Genomic DNA, 19911 nt, shown 5'->3' with positions numbered 1-19911 from the left:
ATTTGATTAATTTATGCTAACTTTGACAAATTCCATGTTATATTGTGCTTTGTTTGTATAATATTTGCTGGAATGTTCAAAAATGTTCAGTGTTCAATAAATATTTTGAAATTGTATTTTTGTTATTTGATTTATTTATCTGAAAAGCAACACAAATTAGTAAAAAGCAAATTTTTACTATTTAATTATTGTAATGGTGAAAAAATTGGCAAAATAAATGGAAAAAATGCGAAACACCGCGTTCGGTATTCAGCCTTCGGCCAAGCATTTCATTATTATTCGGCTTCGGGTTCGGCAAAGAATTTCATTTCGGTGCATCCCTACTTACCAGTGTTGTGATAATTATTTTTAAGGCACTCTACGTGCTAAAAAAGAAGTACTGTAATATAATAATAGTTTAGTCAAATAACATAAAAAGACCAGACCCCTCGTGATTTTTGAGGAGGCGCATTGGGGGGTATAAGTCATGCTACGAAAGCACTGTATAACTGATATAGGATTATGTTTTATTTATTTTTCCTTTTTATTCAAAACAATTCCAAACATGCTTAATATATCAGGAAATATCTCGATTCTCAAACGTGTAAGTAAACAAGTTTTGCAACTTTATAGATTGTTATTTGATCAATAAATGGAAAAATAGTGTAATTATTAACTACACATAAAACCCGGACTTTTTACTTAAGTGCCATATGCCATAAAATATTTTGATACGACTAAATTTGCATTTAATGTAAATTTTAATAACAATATTGTAAGTTACTTATTTTAATGCTTTCATTTTACAGAGAGTAAAGAAAATTTACATTATCAAGAACATTTTCATTCAGTCTAGCCAGAGTTCAGGCACTCTCAAAAACTCCCATTAAAATCACTGAAGCACTACATTATTCACATCTGCACTTTTGTTGTTGTTGTTTCTTATGAGATAATTAGTCTGGACTAGTCAACATCAAGCTTAAAGCGTCATGGCAGAGCATTGAAGTAGAGTAGTCGATTAGTTTGTGTATCCCCTACTAATGACTGTGAATGTTCTTTGATATGCTTAAGTAGAAAATATGAATTACGGAAACTCTTCCCATATACAGTGCAGTGATACGGTTTCTCTCCAGTGTGAATCCTCTCATGTGATTTCAGATGTGCTGACTGACTGAATCTCTTGTCGCAGTGTGAACACTTGTAAGGTTTCTCTCCAGTGTGGATCCTCTGGTGCTGTTTCAAACTTTCAGCTCTAATAAAAGTCTTCTCACACTCAAAGCACATATATTCTTTCACACCAGTGTGTATCTTCTGATGTACTTTTAAACTCTGCAGATGTGAAAACCTCTTTCCACACAAAGAACATGAATGTGGTTTCTCCTTTGAATGAACTCTCAGGTGCTCCTTCAGGTTTGAAGCCGTCAAAAATGTTTTTCCACATTGATCACATTCATAAGGTTTCTCTCCAGTGTGGATGTTCATGTGCATCTTAAGGTTTGATGATTGTGTAAAACTCTTCTCACACCGATCACATCTGTAAGGTTTCTCTCCAGTGTGGATCCTCATGTGAATCTCAAGACCCTGTTTGTTTGTCAAACTCTTTCCACACTGAGTGCAGGTGAAAGATTTCTTGTCTCTTCTCTTCTTTAAATCTTTCTGTTTGGTTTGAGAGCAACTCAAAGAGTTTTCTCCAGTTTGGACATGTTGCTTCTGCTCCTCTTTATTCAGTTCTTCATGCTCCTCGTTTTCTTCAATCAACTCTAAAATAAAAGTAAAAATCACAAAGAGAAATGTTAAAAGACAAAAATTAACCCTGATAACCCAAGTGCTATACAAAATATTTTGATCATTTTGATACATATATAAATGTTATGTCCCTGAATCTTTACTGGAGTGATGTACATTGTTCTTCCAGTTACACTTAATAATAATAATTATTAAACATTTTAAAACATTAGATACAAATCCCACGTTTCTATAGTAAGAACCCTTAAGGCCCCCGATATACTTCAAACGAAGTTCGTTTTCATTCTTCATTTCGGGGCAAAAAGAAGTTAGAAAAGTTTAAGCGACGGTATACTGTTAATGAACTATCCGACACCCCCGCGCTGCTGGAGGTGGGGTGTAGATTAATGTAAACGTGTCACGACGCTCCCGTGTATCCCCTAAACAAAACAACAATGAAATGAAGAAGTGTAGGAAAACTAGGTGTGAGACGGGCACCAATGGTCAGATTATAGACAAAAGAATAATGATAAGCAGCAGTTCAGAGTCAAGTATCATGTTTGCAATACAAAAGAACCATTCCATAATCAGTCCTTTATGAGATGTGTGAATGTCTCACAGTCTAAAACTTTAGCATGATGTGGGAAAAAAATATTGGAATCAGTTTGTTGCTTTCTTTTATTATTCATTTTATTAAACTGGATAAATTGTTTTGATAAAAACAAAGGTTTATTATCGTATGTTCGTTTGGCATTTTATTTACTGTATACCCTTTAAATTCGCTTATTGAAAGAACAACAGCAGCAGTATGGTGTAACATTTATTTGAAACTTGTATTTGGTGCTTGCTACCTTATATCTTTACTCTTTCCTTTCATTCTTTTCATGGCTTTGGAAAACTTGTCTCGGATGTTTCTCTGCTTCACTTTTTGCATAACTCCGGGTCGTCGACACCAAGCTTCATTGCTATTTCTTTCTAGGAATGAATTATGTTGTTTGTTGTTGGCGTCACTTCCTGTTTGCCGTCATTTCCTGTTTGTTGTTGGCGCCCGTACTGCGTTGAGCTCTGTCACTATATTCTTTTTATCGACTATTTTTATCTTAAAAATCAATTTTAAACACCATCATTTCCGTTTATATAACGTGTGAATATATCCTCTATTGTATTCTACAACAAAAACAATCAGAGCGCCTCGTTATCACTAGTTTTATTTTGATCTCCCAGGTCCACTATTAGCTTATAGCCCGTTAGCATCAGCGGCGTGGTTGCTGCTAACTGCGCTTACATTGCTAATACTCTATTCACACACATTACCACTGCTGTATTCACTGTTACTTGCTTTAATGGCGGATGAATGTCTACCTTTGATTGCAGGCGAGGACACGTTCGAGCGATCAGCGTGCTGTTAACAGTCCCACCATGTCTACTCCGTGTGTTTCTCTGCACAGGCCCGGAACACCCAGGACGCGATCTTCCCAGATGTCTTTCACTCCGGCGACGGGACACCACGGACCCTGGGTGCATCCACAGCGGAGGATGCGAGCCAGGCCCCGGGCGTCGACTTCTCCCCCTCCTGCCTTCGAGATCTCCATCCGGAACCGCTTCGCTCCCCTCCGCAAAACAGGACGCGATGCTGTGATCATCGGAGACTCCATCGTCCGACACGTCCATGCTACGTAAGCCGAAGGTAAAGTGCACACTCATTGTTTCCCTGGTGCTCGTGTTCTCGATGTTTCTGCGCAGATACCCGTGATCCTGAAGGCCGACGAGAGCTCCAGAGCAGCCGGGGTTAACGACACCACGCTGCGGCAGATGGAGACGCTGAAGAGGGACTTCAGCAGCCTGATCGAGACGGTTCGCAGCATGACGCCCGCGGCGACGATCATCGTGTCAGGACCACTGCCCACGTATCGACGAGGACACGAAAAGTTCAGTAGACTTGTTGCTTTAAAGGAATGGTTGTTGTCATGGTGTAGAGAACAGAAACTGCTATTTGTTAATAACTGGAATCTTTTCTGGGAGCGTCCTAGGCTGTTTCGCGCTGATGGCTTACACCCCAGCAGAGTCGGAGCGGAGCTGCTTTCTGACATCTCCAGGACACTTCGCTCCATGTGACTAGTAAGACAATTCTCAGATAACTATTATAATGACTTTTGTTCCACCCGCTTAAATGATAAAAGTACTTGCGCTGTACAATCTATTAAGACTGTGTCTCTTCCCCGAATAGTGAGGTCAATATATAAATTTAATGTAGGATCTAGAAAAAATCTTATCGTGATTAAACCAGAAACATGTAAAGGAAATGAACAAAAACAATCTTTAAAGTTTGGGTTCATAAATATTAGATAACTCACACCCAAATCAGTTATTGTAAATGAAATGATCACAGAAAATAGTTTTGATGTACTCTGCTTGACTGAAACCTGGCTTAAACCAAATGATTACTTTGGTCTAAATGAGTCGACTCCACCAAACTACTGTTATAAGCATGAGCCCCGTCAGACTGGTCGTGGAGGAGGTGTTGCAACAATATATAGTGATATTCTCAATGTTACCCAGAAAACAGGATACAGGTTTAACTCTTTTGAAATACTTCTGCTAAATGTTACACTGTCAGACATGAAAAAGAAACCTAATGTATCTCTTGCTCTGGCTACTGTGTATAGACCACCAGGGCCGTATACAGAATTCCTAAAAGAATTTGCAGATTTCCTCTCAGACCTTCTAGTTACAGTTGATAAGGCGCTAATCATGGGAGATTTTAATACTCACATTGATAATACAAATGATGCATTAGGACTTGCATTTACTGACCTAATAATCTCTTTTGGAGTTAAGCAAAATGTCACCGGGCCCACTCATCGTTTTAATCATACACTAGATTTAATTATATCGCATGGAATCGATCTAACTGCTATAGATATCGTACCTCAATGTGATGATATTACAGGCCCTCTTTTTTTTCATTTCCCTCTTTCGTGCATGCTGCGTATAACTGATATTAACTATATGTCTCAGCGTTACTGTCTGGGCAGAACTATTGTTCCAGCCACCAAAGACAGATTCGCAAATAACCTGCCTGATCTATCTCAACTGCTATTTGTCCCCAAAAATACATAGACGAAATGACTGACAACATGGGCACTATTTTCTCTAATACATTAGAAGCTGTTGCCCCGATCAAATTGAAAAAGGTTAGAGAAAAACGTACTGTGCCATGGTATAATAGTAATACTCACTCTCTCAAGAAAGTAACTAGTAGTCTTGAACGCAAATGGAGAAAAACTAACTTGGAAGTTTTTAAGAGTTGGAAATACATAGCATGGAAATACAGTATGTCCAGCTATAGACAGGCTCTAAAAACTGCTAGGGCAGAGCATATCCACAAACTCATAGAAAATAACCAAAACAATCCAAGGTTTTTATTTAGCACAGTGGCTAAATTAACAAATTACCAGACGCCACCTGATTCAAATATTCCACCGTTAAATAGTAATGACTTTATGAATTTCTTCACTGATAAAATAGATAACATTAGAAATTCAATAGCGAATGTAGATTCTACAGCGTCTAACACTTCAGTTTCATCCATCGCACCCAAAGATAAACTGCAGTGCCTTACAAATATAGGACAGGAAGAGCTAAATAAACTTATCACTGTATCTAAACCAACAACATGTTTATTAGATCCTGTACCCACTAAATTACTGAAAGAGTTGTTACCTGTAGCCGAAGAACCGCTCCTCAATATTATTAACTCGTCATTATCTTTAGGTCACGTCCCAAAACCATTCAAGCTGTCGGTTATTAAGCCTCTTATTAAGAAACCAAAACTAGATCCTAGTGAACTGTCAAATTATAGGCCTATTTCAAATCTTCCATTTATGTCTAAAATTTTTGAAAAAGTTGTGTCTGCTCAATTGAGCACGTTCCTGCACAAAAATGATCTGTATGAAGATTTTCAGTCAGGTTTCTGGCCCCACCATTGCACAGAAACTGCACTTGTTAAAATTACAAATGACCTGCTTCTTGCGTCAGATCAAGGCTGCATCTCATTTCTAGTTTTACTTGATCTTAGTGCAACGTTCGACACCATAGACCATGACATACTCATAGATCGATTACAAAACTATACAGGTATTCAAGGGCAGGCTCTAAGATGGTTTAGATCCTACCTGTCCGATCGCTACCATTTTGTTTACTCAAATGGGGAGTCATCTTATTTATCATCAGTAAAATATGGAGTGCCACAAGGATCCGTCCTAGGTCCCCTTCTATTTTCAATATACATGTTGCCCCTTGTTAATATTATTAGAAAACACGGAATTAGCTTCCACTGTTATGCGGATGATACTCAGCTATATATCTCAACGAGACCAGATGAGACCTCTAAATTATCTAAGCTAACAGAGTGTGTTAAAAATGTAAAAGATTGGAGGACCAATAATTTTCTCCAATTAAATTCGGATAAGACAGAAATATTAATTATTGGACCAAAAAACACTACACAGAATCTTGTAGATTACAATCTGCAACTAGACAGATGTACTGTTACTTCTTCTACAGTCAAAAATCTGGGTGTTATATTAGACAGCAACTTGTCTTTTGAAAATCATATTTCCCATGTTACAAAAACTGCATTCTTCCATCTTAGAAACATTGCCAAGCTTCTACCACGTTAAAATCCATCACGCTCCCTAAGGTCACAAAACGCTGGACTTTTGGTAGTTCCTAGGATAGCAAAGTCCACTAAAGGAGGTAGAGCTTTCTCACATTTGGCTCCCAAACTCTGGAATAGCCTTCTTGATAATGTTCGGGGTTCAGACACACTCTCTCTGTTTAAATCTAGATTAAAAACGCAACTCTTTCGCCAAGCATTTCAATAATGTATCTTAAACTGTGAGTATAGTTGTATCTGATCAAATGTGCATTCTTATTCTTAAGCTTGGGTTAAACTAATTAATTTTACTTTGTTGGAACAGCAGCTATGCTAATGATGTCTCTATTTTGTTTCTGGGTCAATGACGTGACGCCCCCTTTTTCTGTCCGGGTTCATTTTATTTTGCAGAAAAAAATAAAAAATACATAAAAATTTCTCATCTACTTGTTATACCTTCTTCACCTACTAAACCACTCTAACTTCTCCAAATTTTTTAGTTTTTCATAATTTTTCTGCTATCCGAAGTGCCAAAACATCATATGGGGCGACCGTCCAGCCTTGACTTTTGTTAGGACAACTGGTTTAAAAACAGTTTAAATCAACTTAAATATATCCCTTTTCCTAGTTGGCATAATTTCAAACATGTTTTACATCCATTGACAAAACTATAAAGCATTTGCACATATATTTCTATCATGATATACAAACGAATGTTGTCCGAATTAAGTTGATTCTATCCATATCATCCGGGGCGACCATCAACAAACCACAATTTTGGGACCTTTATTTTGAAAAACATCAAGGATGGGATATTGCATCAGCCAGACACAAGTGAAGACCCCCTGCAAACGACTGTAAGGTAAATCAGTCTCTCTCATATAGTAAGAAAAAGTTGTTTTTTAACTGCTGTAATGTCGTAGTCACTTTTGGTCATCATGTGGGGCAACCACCCCAAAACTGTGAATTATAATTTTTTTCCCACAAATCTATATTTTGATGATAAATTTGATAGTGCTTTGTCACTAGAAGAAGCTAGTTTGGTTTCTGAGGCTAAATGTTAGCCTGTTATACTTGAGTGAACTTGAAAACATCATATGGGGCGACCGAGTACCATGTGGGGCGACCACTGCTGAGTGTTTTAAATGATAGATATATGTCCTATATTTGTAGTTTTCATATTCTATACATAAAATATATACATAGAGTTAATTGTTTAAGCATAATTATTTGTATACTTTATTTTTTTATTTAAATTCAGCCATTTTCCATTCCTTTTATAGGGATAAACATTTTTTTTTTTGTTGTTGTAGTACAATCCTACAGGAAAAATGTAAAAAAAATAAAAAAAATAAATAAATAAATAAAAAACTACACAATGACATTCTATTTATGTGACTATACATGTATTAGTCATTTAAAACAAGTTTTAACCTATTTTACCTGTTTCCTAGATGGCACGATTAACAAGCAAAGAGAAGACTGCTCGTCATAGACAGAAAGTCAACTCCGACCCTGCAGCAAGAGCAGAGTATCTTGCAAGGAAAAGAGAGAGGTAAAGAAAAAAGAGCTTCTGTAGCAGTGAGCTAGAGTCACTAGAGCTACAGAAAGTAGGAGACCAGGGTAGATCAAATAAACAGTTTAGACTGTATGCTACAATGAGCTATTAACCCTTAGGGTACTAAGCCCTTTTTGGTCCGTTTTCTCTATTTTTACATTTCGGCTTATAAACCATATGTAATGATGATGGACCACCATGTATTTGGTATCGATGGATTCAGAAGACCCTAAGCTACCATAAGCATGCATGCAATATGTTTATGAAGGAAGTATGAGTGAAAAATTGTACAATAAACTAGAGAATTTCAAAAACGAAAATAAGATTTTTGTCATTTATTACTGAAAATCCTACCTCACACAACAAAAGTGAAAAGTTTTTGACCCAAAAATATATTTTTCAAACCCTTTGCTTGACAGAAATGGGTTAATGTTCAATCAAATGTGTAAAGAACAATTCAATAATTAACTTTATTTACAAACAGTCCTAGGCGTTTATTTTTTATTTTTGGGACTAAGCCCTTTTTGGTCTGTTTTCTCTATTTTTACATTTCGGCTTATAAACCATATGTAATGATGATGGGCCACCATGTATTTGGTATCGATGGATTCAGAAGACCCTAAGCTACCATAAGCATGCATGCAATGCGTTTATAAAGGAAGTATGAGTGAAAAATTGTACAATAAACTAGAGAATTTCAAAAACGAAAATTAGATTTTTTTTGTCATTTATTACTGAAAAACACACAATATAGAACAGTTTTTGAAAAAAAAAAATTTTTTCAAACTCTTTGCTTGACAGAAATGTGTTATTGTTTAATCAAATGTGTAAAGAACAATTAAATAATTAACTTTTTTTACAAACAGTCCTAGGCATGCCAGTGAGCAAAGCAAGGCCAGGAGGTCTTGTTGTACACTTTGCTTGCCTTGCAGTGCTCACAGTACTTTCTGACATCTGCAGGCTTGTGTGCAGGGTTTGCTGGGTCCAAGGGACAATGGGTAGGGGTGTGCGGCGAGTTGTCCTGTCTGCATCCTGCATCAGAGCAAATACACAATCAAACTGGAAGCTTTTTTTGTGTCAAAATTCAATGTAGAAAAAATAACTCCTATAAAATCATGTAACCCTATGAAACTCCACTGTACACTAAAAACACATTTCACCTCTCTTGACCTGAGCAGTTTACTTAGTTGAGTAAGTCAGTCTATTGAAACAAATTGCACACCACTCTTGAACTGAGTTTACAGGGAAAGAGTAGTATGGTACACTAAAACAAATAATTCATGCCTCAATCGCTATCTGACTAAAAATCCAAAACATATACATACTCAAGATGTATGATATAATAAATTATAATGATAAAGAGGTTATTTGAAGTTACATACCAGTCCTCAAATGGATCTTCCCCATCCTGGTAAAATACTTCGTCATCTGTGTAAAAGCTGTCTGCTCCAGATTTCCCCTCGTCACTTTCCAGTAATTGTTCCAGAGCTTGTTCTGCCCTAAATCTTTTACTGCTTGCAATTTTGATAAAACAATTCTGTAATAATGCTATATCTCTCTCGAATTTATCTCTTTGTGCTCGCTAATACTCCGATCGTTCTCTGTAACACTCCGATCGCTTTCTGCTTTCTCCACCTCATGCTGATTCTCCGATCGGTTATTGATTACACCTGGCTGGAGGTCGTTTTACTATAGTCCAGCCCAGCTTTTACAAGGCTACAGCAGAGCTACAGAGTCCTCTGAATGGCTAGAATAAATCATGGTAACCTTCCTCTGATTGGGTTAGAAAAATATTCCTCCCAGCGGTTTTTACATTGGTTGTTGCGTGTTGAATCTGCCTAACATAATAGTTTTCATTGGCCTGTTTACGCAGTGGTATTGCGCAATAAGGGAAGCGTGTTTAATATACAAACTGGATACCACTGTTTTCAGTGGAATCTGAGGAAGACGGCAAAAAAAACCGCATCTCTCTAGCATTAATAGTTTTTGAGATAACTACACATTTGTAAAAGTATGCCATTTTGGGCGGTACCGCCCAATCCGTCCCCAGAGGGTTAAACACTGGTCACCGAAACAGCTGTTCTCTAAAGAGAGTAGGTTCAGGATAAGGAGGAAAGAGCACAGGTGTAGAATGTTTATCTTGTTGTTGATGAACAACTCTGTACACTATTGTTTCGGCTACCAAAAAAGAATGCATGAGGGGAAGATTCCATATGTGAAGTCAGATGAGTTATCAGAGAGGGAGAGGAATAATCTGAGAAACAAGTGGAAGGCTGCATCCAGAGGATACAGGGAGAGAAGAAAGATGGAGAAGGCAATGTTGGATCTGACACCTCAATCCATAGAGAACACTCTGCCAGATCCAGCAGGTGTAGAAGGAGTGGAGGGGCAGCAAGAGAGTCCAGGGGGGTGTGTGGTGGTGGATGCAAAATGAGGATTTCCATCCACAGATGTCCTCCACACCAGAGAGAAAAGATGTAAACGTTGTAAACGACTGCAGGCTGAGAAGCATGAATTAAGAAAGCTAAACATAAATCTGAGGAAACAACTTGCAAAGATGAGAAAAGGAAAGGGCCAGAAAAGGTGAGACAAGGGCAAAAGAACGGTTAAGCCACAGTGAGAGGCTCAAGCCAAAAGGGGGGAAGAAACTGGCAAAAGAGAGAAAGCTGGCTGTTGTTAGTTTTCTGAATAGAGATGAGAATAGTCGACTTTTACCAGGGAAAAAAAGATACAATCACAAAAAACAAAATAAAAGAACAGCAAAGAATTCTCACAAAGCCACTCACAGAGCTCCATGGGCTGTACAATAGTGAAATGAAGAAGAGCCTCCACCTATCTTACAGGCGGTTTGCTAGAAGACCCCCCTTCTATGTCACTGAGCCAAAAGCCAAGGATCGGGACACATGTGCATGCATGGACCACGAAAATGTCCACCTGCTGGCCAACAAGCTCTACAGCAGAGGATTGTATGGACCGTGTTTGTGCCAAGTGCTGCTTTGAGGAGGTAGAATTCCTTGAGACAGAGAGCAGCTCAGAAGTCACCTGGGAGCAGTGGAAGAGGGTAACTTCCACAAATGGAGAGAGAATGTTTGGCAACATGGTGAAACGGATCTATAGTGGAACCATCAAGGACTTGATGGAGCTTTTCTCTCAGAAGTTAGAGTCCTTGGCGATACATCAGTTTAACTGGCTGCACCAGGCAGAGCAATTCCGCTACCTTAAACAAAACATCACAGGGTGTGAAGCTGTTCTGCATGTTGACTTCTCAGAGAATTATGCATGTAAGCTGAACACAGAGGTTCAGGCATTTCACTTTGGAGGTAGCAGACAGCAAGCGACTATCCTCACAGCAGTTCTGTACACTGTGCATGGAACAAAGTCCTATGCAACACTCTCTGACAGCCTGCGCCATGACGAGCGGGCGGTGTGGGCACATCTAGAGCCCATCTTAGGAGAGCTTCGTGAAACCTTCCCACAGATCACAACCCTCCACATTCAGAGTGATGGGCTGGTTACACAGTACCGGAATAAAAACAACTTCTACCTCCTCAGTACTCTACCTTTCCTTTCTGGGTTCACTAAGGTGACCTGGAATTATTCAGAAAAGTCTCATGGGAAAGGGGCCCCAGATGGGATTGGTGGGGCAATAAAAAGAGAAGCAGATCGCTTTGTCCAAAGTGGTGGTGAACTTCAGACACCACAGCAACTATGAGATACTGAACACAAGATTAGGCTCAAGCATCACACACTATTGGGTAAACAGAGAAAGCATTGAAAAGTGTGATGAGCTAATTCCTGACAACTTGGAGGCTGTGAAGGGCACCTTTAAAATACACCAGGTTTGGTCTACCCAGCCTTCACAGATCACTCACAGGACTGTGTCATGCTTCTGTGGGAAAACAGAGAGGAGTCCATGCCCTTGTTACAAGCCCGTAACAGTAGACCTGAGAGTGAGACGCACTGTGTGCAACACTGAGAATCCCCCAAGCTCTCCTCCTCAACCACCTAGGGAACAAGAAAATCTAGATCTTTGTGGCAAGTTTGTTATTGTCATTTATGATGAAAAGCCTTATGTTGGCCAAGTGCTTGAGGTTGTGGGAGAAGAAGTGCAGGTCAATTGTATGCTACAATCTGGTGACAAAAACGTCTTCATGTGGCCACAAACTGTAGATTTAATTTTCTACTACAGAAAAGATGTGCATGCTGTGATCTCAGAGCCTGAGCCAGCAACATCACGCTTCTCAAAGCTGACTCTCCAAGATTGGGTGAAGTTCAGCAATACCTCAGCTTAGATAAATGCAAGTCGTGTTCATCACTGCCTTGTGTGGCTAAATGGGTCCAGAAAAAGAAACGTATTATTTGTGATATTTGAATGTTGAAAGGTTAATTAAGATACAAGTAGTGTTCATCCCTGTCCAATGAATCAAAAAGGTTCCAAAAAAGAGATTCTTTACTCAGCTTCTTAAGTTCTTGAAGCATTTAATGTGTGTTGCAATAAAAATTATATAATTTTAAATGTTAATGTTCTTCTGATTTGTTATATTTAAATGTTGAAATGTTATTTGAATAAAAAGAGTTAAATTTTCTTTCGTCTTGAACTCTTTTGTGTACATTTTAACTGAAATTTTTATACCTGTGGTTTTCTTATCATTTGGGGCGACCATATGTCATGCGGGGTAACCAACAAATGAATGAATAAATGAATAAATTCATAACCAAATATTCATCAGTTTAGCCTCAAATATTAATCAGTGGTATGCTATTGTTGAATGTGTAATATCTGTATAAATGCTAATTCAGTTTTTTTGCTTTTAAAGTAAAAATCCGTATTGTAACTGGATTATGAGGGAGACTCTGATATTATAGAATAAACTTGTGAAATAATGGTTTTCATAAAATGAAAGGGCACTAAAGTTTATCTTTCTTCATCAATTTATCTAATTACTGATATGAGTTCAACTAGTCTTAATGATACATAAAAATGTGAATTTTCAGATATATTACGGTCGCCCCAGATGACTTTTTTAAGGCTATGTATTATTAACTTAAATGTAAATTTTTTTACTTTTCTTTATAAAGGCACGTGTACACTACATTCCAAATGTTTAGAAAATGGCCAAACATATCCATATTTTTGGTATTTTAAAATTGGCCTATTAAAAAGTCTTAACCATCACTGACCCTTCTATATTTTGCCACGGGATGTAACTAGGATTTACACAAGCTCCAGTCTGGATCCAGAACACCTGAGAAGAGATGATGCTGACCCCTCAGAGGAACTCAGATGATGCTAACCCTGAATCAACAACAGAACTAACAAATATTGCTACAAGTGTGAGTGAATCATATATTAAATTATTAATAATATTAATAATGTTCATCATCTGGCTGACTACAACTTGTATAAATTTTTCTACAAATCCTGTCATACGTGCACAAACTGACAGTCACCACTTATAAGCTATTACTAAATATTGTAGAAACATAATTTTCTGTAAAGTTGCTTTGTAACGATTTGTATTGTAAAAAGCGCTATACAAATAAACTTGAATTGAATATACTGTCTCTACATCTTTAGGGTGCTTTCACACTAGCACTTTTGGTGCGCACCCGGGGTCGATTGACGTCAGAATTCGGTTCGTTTGGATGATGTGAACGCTGTCTTCCGTACTCGGATGCGTACCCCCGAACCGTACCTCAGTCTGCTTAAAAACGGTGGTCTGGGGTACACTTCATATGAACTCTGGTACGGTTCGCTGCTCATGTGAACGCAATCGTACCAAATCGCGGAAGTGAACTGCTTTTAATGACAAATTATTTGATGAAAATGTGTTTGTGTGTGTTTCACTCACTTTCCTGATGAGCGTGACTGACGCGCTGCAAGCAGAGAGCTGTACATCTCATTAATGTTCGCCTTCAACGTTCTTTAAAGCATTTTCAGTAAATTCGTAAGACAGACGCAAGTGCCGTTATGTACCGAAGCTTTATCAACAAAACGAATAGTTCAAAAACGTAATACATAAAAGTGCACAGAGTAATGTTATGCATTTGCCGCCTTCTCCTGCGCTGTCGTTACCAAGCAACGGGGTAAACAGCTGCTGGCTTGATGACGCAAAAGAACCGCGGTTCGGACTCAAATATTATAATATGAACACAGTCCAGCAGGAGCAGGGGGAGCAACCTAACTCGGGTTCGGCCAGGCAAGTGAACAAAGTGTGAAAGCACCCTTAAAGTCTGTCCGTGAGTGATCGTACAAGTGTGGATATATTTGTGCAGCTCAGGTTTTCGACAATCAGTGTATTCAGGAGATGTTGCTCTACTTGATGACCTCTGCAGAATGAGGAATGAACCGAGGAAAATCACGCGTCAAAGAAGGTGGAGTTTCAGAACACCTCCACAGATTGCGTAACCGCCACGGACCAATAGAAACTCAAAGGTGTTTGGGAGTCAAAAAAACTCCCCTTGAAAGTTTGCTTTGGTGAGCCATTTCGAACTGTCAAAATGAACTCAAAACAAACTTCGTTTTGGCCTGACTTTGTTCGAAATTACATCATATCAGTTCGTTCTTTGATTTCGTTTGAAGTATATTGGGGTCTTCAATATTTGCTGCTTCAGCTATATTATTGAACAGCTCTATATATCTTTCCTATCACAACAAATCAAAATATGACCAACTGTTTGAAGCTCTATATTCTTAATGTTCATCATCACTGAAGAATCAAGAATAAACACAAACCTGTTTGTTCTTCAGTGTGTTTCATTCTGCAGGGCTCTGGATCTCTCATGTTCTCTCTGTTCTTCAATAAACTCTGTCTCTGCGGATTTCACTTCTTAATGATGCTTTGATGCTCGTCTTCACTTGTAGACTGATGGGAATATTCCAGCATTTATTGATGAACTGCAGTGGGAGGAACTTCACTGAAGGCGATACTGTTGTGGGAGGAGCTTCACTGAAGGTGTGCTTGTTGTGGGAGGAGCTTCACTGAAGGTGTGCTTGTTGTGGGAGGAGCTTCACTGATGGTGTGATTGTTGTGGAAGTAGCTGCAATTTAAACAGCATTGTGAACTGAGGGGGGATCCATGTTAACTGCATACACTCCTGAGTAATGGTTGCATATTATTAACACACAAGTAATTCTTTAACTGGTCAAATAACCCAGCACACAACAATGTATGCAGCTCAAACTATTTGTAATTTGAGCTACTCGCTAATAATCAGACAGCCTAACAGTCAAGTTAATCCAAATTTCACAAAAAGCTCATGGACGTAAATTATAATATAAATCAGACATCAGACAAAGTTGCTGTTTTCGCCTCTACTGAGGAAGGTTCATTCACCTGTTTTGAGACATTTTGCTCAATTTTTTTAAATGTTCATCTGATCTCAAGTAACTTTTCCTTCTGATTTAAAGATGTAAATATAACAATTTGTGTTTCCTGTTAGCTAAATCTTACATACATCTCTAAACCTCTTTTCTTTACTCAGAGTTGATCTAAACAATTATATGAAAACGATCCAAAGTTCTGTTCATCCCGAAGCAGTGAAAACTCCATCTCCACATTCATTATATGTGTCGCCTTAAGGTTTTTATTTTCAGTTTGTTTTGTTGTTAACTTGGAAACATATCCCTTATGAAAACTAACCCCCCAAAACATGGTTACTACAGTTTTGCTACACTAACCACTGTTTAACCATGGTATTTGTTGGTTATCATGGTATCTGTGGTTACACACACACTTTTACTATAATAAGACCATGGTTCATTTTCTCATGGGATTAGTATTCGTGTATACTTTATTTTTCTTTGTTTTGTGTAAGTGTACTGTATTAATGATTTGAAGTTTTGTTACATAATCAGAGGTGGGTAGAGTACCCAAAAACTGTACTCAAGTAAAAGTACTTATATAAATATTTACTCAAGTAAAACTAAAAGTAATAGTCAAAATAGTAACTTGTGTAAGAGTAAAAAGGTATCAGTTAAAAAAACTACAACTGCTAAATCCTCCAGAAACCATTCCAATATGTTGATTTACTATCAGTGATGTTCTTCTTAGCTTTCTATCCATCAAATAATCCTAAACAAAATGTCACAGGGTTCCAAAAAATATTAAGCAGCAAAACGGTTTCCAGAACTGGTAATAAATCAATATATTAGAATGATTTTTTTGAAGGATCATGACTCTGAAAACTGGAGTAACAGCTGAAGAAAATTCTGATTTGCATCACTGAAATAAATTATATTTTAAAGTATATTAATTATGTCTTATATATGTATAAATAACCTCTGACATGGAGAAGAGAGAAAACTCATCACACGACGGCTAAGTTACCGAATGTCTGAACATAAACCAAATGCACATTGACAGACCTTCTTCCATCTGTTCTGCAAAATGTAAACAAATGTATATTTCTGCAAGCGTAAATAGTGGAAATATCAATAATAATTGTGTCTCAGTGGCTCAGTGGTTTATGTAGGTTGTCTACAAACTGGAAGGTTGGTGGTTCAATCCCCATCTCCACCTGACCAAGTGTCGAGGTGTCCTTGAGAAAGACATCTAACCCCAGCTGCTCCCGACGAGCTGGATGGCGCCTTGAATGGCTGACACCGCAGTCGGTGTGTGAATGAGTGTGTGAATGGGTGAATGTGAGGCAAATTGTAAAGCGCTTTGGATGGCCATGTGGTCTGTTGAAAGCGCTATATAAATGCAGTCCATTTATCATTCATATGTAGAATTACACAAAAATGTTCAAACGTGTACCTGATATGCCTGTGTTTGTGTACCTTCCCCTTTAAATTTCTGACTGCAATGTTGTTCTTAATTTCCTGTCTTTGCACCTCCTCTTACCTTTCTGCACTGTCTCTGCATTGCACACGTTCTGTTCAACTAATAAACATATTCATCGCTAGCAAACAAAAGCCTTTTTGCTTTTGCTTTTAATTGACCGTAGGATCCAAAGCCACGTCTTCAACGCTCTTGATGTTCTTAAACTTTGTTACAACTCTGAGTGAACCAGTTCAAACGCTCAGAGCGCACAGCAGGGAACTGAACGAATCATTCAAACTGATTCACAAACCAATTCACTGGTTTGCCAACTGGTTTGATCAAGCTTTTGAACAGAATTGACTCAAAAGAATCATTCACGAATGAGCATCGCTCATTGCCCAGAGAAAAGTAGACGATGCTTTTGGAATAAACTAAAGCATTTATAACTTCTATTACCTTAAGATAAAGTAACGAGAAGAGCGTGGCTCACAGTAACGAAGTAAAAGTACATTTTTTTTTCACTAGAAATGTACTTAAGTAAAAGTACCCATTTTTTAAATATACTCCAAAAGTATTAGTTACCCATAAAATGTACTTAAGTAAATGTAATGAAGTAAATGTAACTTGTTACTACCAACCTCTGTACATAATAATATAAAAAGAAATCTGCAAAAAGAAAAAAAAAATATTTACAAACCTGCATGACTTGATTTACATTATGCAATCCAATCGGAGCACTTCAAAACAGTGAATCATTTTGCGATGTAAGGGTTCAACTGATTCAGATTTTCAAAAAATTCAGTTTCAGCCATTTCTACATGTGCTTTTTAAAATCATTATAGGCGATGTTGAAATTTGAAAATGAACAGCTCTTTTGATTCGGGCCCGTATGCATAAACCGTCTCAGAAATGCTCTTAAGAATAGCCTTAAGCTTTGACTTAAGTGTCAAAATTCTAAGTAAAAGCAGGACTTTTCTATCAGTAGGATACTTTTATAAAGAAGCTAAAAGCAACTTTCAGTAAAGTCTAACGCCCGTTTCACACATACTCCGTCTGTGGTGCGTATGCGTTGCATAATTTTTTATGCACCCATGTTAACGGATTCCAGCGTTCACACTGCACGCGGTTGCGGTCCGTCAGTGCGTTCCAGGAGCAGTGCGTAAGCAGCAGTGCAGCGATCGTTTACGTACCGAGTTTGCTGTGCTGCATGTGCTGAATTAAAGTGACAGCGCATTGTTCGCAGTAAAAATGAACATGGATTGACACGAAAATGCAGTCATTTCACAATAAATGTATACTAATTAAAGCCTACTGTGTTTCACACGCAACACATGAGTTTTGGCTTGATTTAAAACAAGAAAAAGAGCAACTTTAGAGAAACAAGGCAACATATGCACTTTTATCTCATATCTATTTGAGACATGACTTCGGCTTAGATCACAAGACCTAAGGGGCTAAAAGAGTTCAGTTCAGTTCAGTCTAGTCTATACTAGCTGAGCCTCGTTTTCTCATCTTTTCTTTTTCTTGTATTCCGGGCTCACTTGAATACTTTGACTCTTATAGGTTTATTTAACTCAGATACTTATACTTTTTTTTTTTACTTTGGATTTGATATTTTAACTTTTGAGATACTAGGTATTCTCATATACCTTGTATTATTATTTTAATATATATATTCTTAACATTTTGATTACTTTTGAATATTATAATCATTTTTACTAATCTTAGATGGGCAAAATCCATCATATATGGATTGCTTTTAAAACTATATTAATTTTGGATTTGCATTTTCTATATTTGAAGCTGATTGTAATACTGTTTGCGAGTGATGATTTGTATTCTCACTTTTTATATTCTTTGAATAAATTTGCATACTAAAATACCACCACACCGTATGACTTGGATTGAAAATTTTTGCAAAAAAATAAAACAAAAACAAGAGAGGACCAACAATATATTAAAGGGATACTCCAACCCAAAATTAACAGTTTGTCATTCGGTTTACTGCTAACTAGTAAAACACTCCGATAATATGACGAGTTGTACCTCAAAATAAATGTTAGATGGAAACATTGTGCATTATTATCAGGTTTGTAACTTAATTTACTATAATACTAATATAAACACTCATTCAATAACGATCAGGACCAGCCTGTAGATCATCTCTCTTTAGTCTGAGTGTTTGCAGATAGAAAACAAATCATTAAAGTCAGAATATTTGCTGCAATCTGATAACAGAAATTGCAGAAACGACCTCGCATATTGCTGCATAAACTCAGAGTATTTAAAAAGGCGAAATGCCGTGAACATCTAACTCACCTCAGAAGACTCCACGTCTAAAGCTTCGGCAGCTCTTTGTACCTCATCAGGCGATGACTTAAATAACAGCGCTTTGCACAAAGGTACCTGGCATTACGGACAGACTTTGATGTGAATCCTTCTCTCTTTCCGAAAAGCTCTCGGGTTAGGATGTTCCAGGCGCCAAAAATCAGACCTGTGTGCCGCGCGAGTCATGAGAAGTTCAGCTCATAAATCCCGCCCTCTGCATGTACACGAATGGAACGTGTAGGCTACAAAAAACACCGCAAAGCAAAATTATGCTGTTCCCTGTGTCTATGTTATAAATCTGCTCATATATTTATGTATAGATTTAAAATGTCCTACGTGAAACCGATTAAAGACACCTGACATTATGGACAGACTTTGATGTAAAAACGTTTTTTTTTATGGCGACGTTTTATGGCGGTCGTCAAACTAGCTTTAGGTCCATTTACTGCCACGTACTCAGATGGAGTGTGGAACCTCTTTCAAAAAAAGAAAGAGCGGCTGGCCCATAGAAATACCTAGACGCCTCATTGGCCGCTTTGAGCCGTTGCCGCGATCCGTCAACGCGTCCGCCATGTTAGTGAGGGCAAGACTGCCTTAAAAACAAATGAAAGTAAACGGGGGAGCTGCGGTTTTTTCTGAATAAAAACACGATAACGTTCACATTTATCAACCGATTTCAAAGGTTTGTGATCTACATGCATTTAAAAAAAACTTTGCCTCCAGTTATTCACTTAGGTTTGGAAAATTATTAATTTTCGTAAGGAATTGTGTAAGATCACATTTGTCTCACTTGTTGATTTCGTTGATTTTTTTTCGGTTTACAATTCTAATGTTAATTTAGTATAACTGTGACATATGCATGTAATGTAATTTGAATGTACATTAAATGAAACATAGTT

General features: G+C 37.7%; 3 protein-coding genes across 7 annotated transcripts in view; all 3 read right to left on the bottom strand.

Annotated features, from left to right (window-relative positions):
* Positions 1 to 19169, bottom strand: part of LOC132159443 (zinc finger protein 501-like) — a 69537-nt gene extending 50368 nt beyond the window's left edge. For 2 of the 5 annotated variants that reach the window (XM_059568937.1, XM_059568935.1), the window contains exon 1: positions 19004 to 19114. Coding sequence is in view for 1 of the 5 variants with exons in the window: in XM_059568938.1 (XP_059424921.1) it covers positions 19091 to 19097 (7 nt within the window). In the remaining 4 variants the exon portion in view is untranslated. Of the gene's footprint in view, positions 1 to 14818; positions 14879 to 19003 lie in introns of those variants that run through there. The other 3 variants (XM_059568936.1, XM_059568938.1, XM_059568934.1) reach the window with 3 other exon arrangements.
* The window catches only part of LOC132159302 (zinc finger protein 208-like), a 164080-nt gene that overhangs the window by 111152 nt on the left and 33017 nt on the right, over positions 1 to 19911 (bottom strand). The gene's annotated exons all lie outside the window — the stretch shown is intronic.
* Positions 947 to 14800, bottom strand: LOC132159448 (gastrula zinc finger protein XlCGF49.1-like). The gene is made up of 2 exons (XM_059568943.1): positions 14656 to 14800; positions 947 to 1739 (listed from the first exon to the last, which is right to left on the bottom strand). The coding sequence occupies exons 1-2, from the start codon at positions 14702 to 14704 to the stop codon at positions 967 to 969; spliced, it is 822 nt and encodes a 273-aa protein (XP_059424926.1). The 5' UTR covers positions 14705 to 14800; the 3' UTR covers positions 947 to 966.

The sequence above is a fragment of the Carassius carassius genome, chromosome 16, assembly GCF_963082965.1.
Source record: "Carassius carassius chromosome 16, fCarCar2.1, whole genome shotgun sequence".
NCBI lineage: Eukaryota > Metazoa > Chordata > Actinopteri > Cypriniformes > Cyprinidae > Carassius > Carassius carassius.
The sequence above is the reverse complement of the archived record's forward strand: the minus strand, read 5'-3'. Positions and strand labels throughout refer to the sequence as shown.

Bases quoted from the DNA above. Each gene is read 5' to 3' on its own strand.
- LOC132159448 (XM_059568943.1), bottom strand. From the start codon at position 14,704: ATGAGAGATCCAGAGCCCTGCAGAATGAAACACACTGAAGAACAAACA. The intron at 1,740-14,655 runs GTTTGTGTTTAT...CTTTTATTTTAG, and splicing joins ACACACTGAAGAACAAACAG to AGTTGATTGAAGAAAACGAG.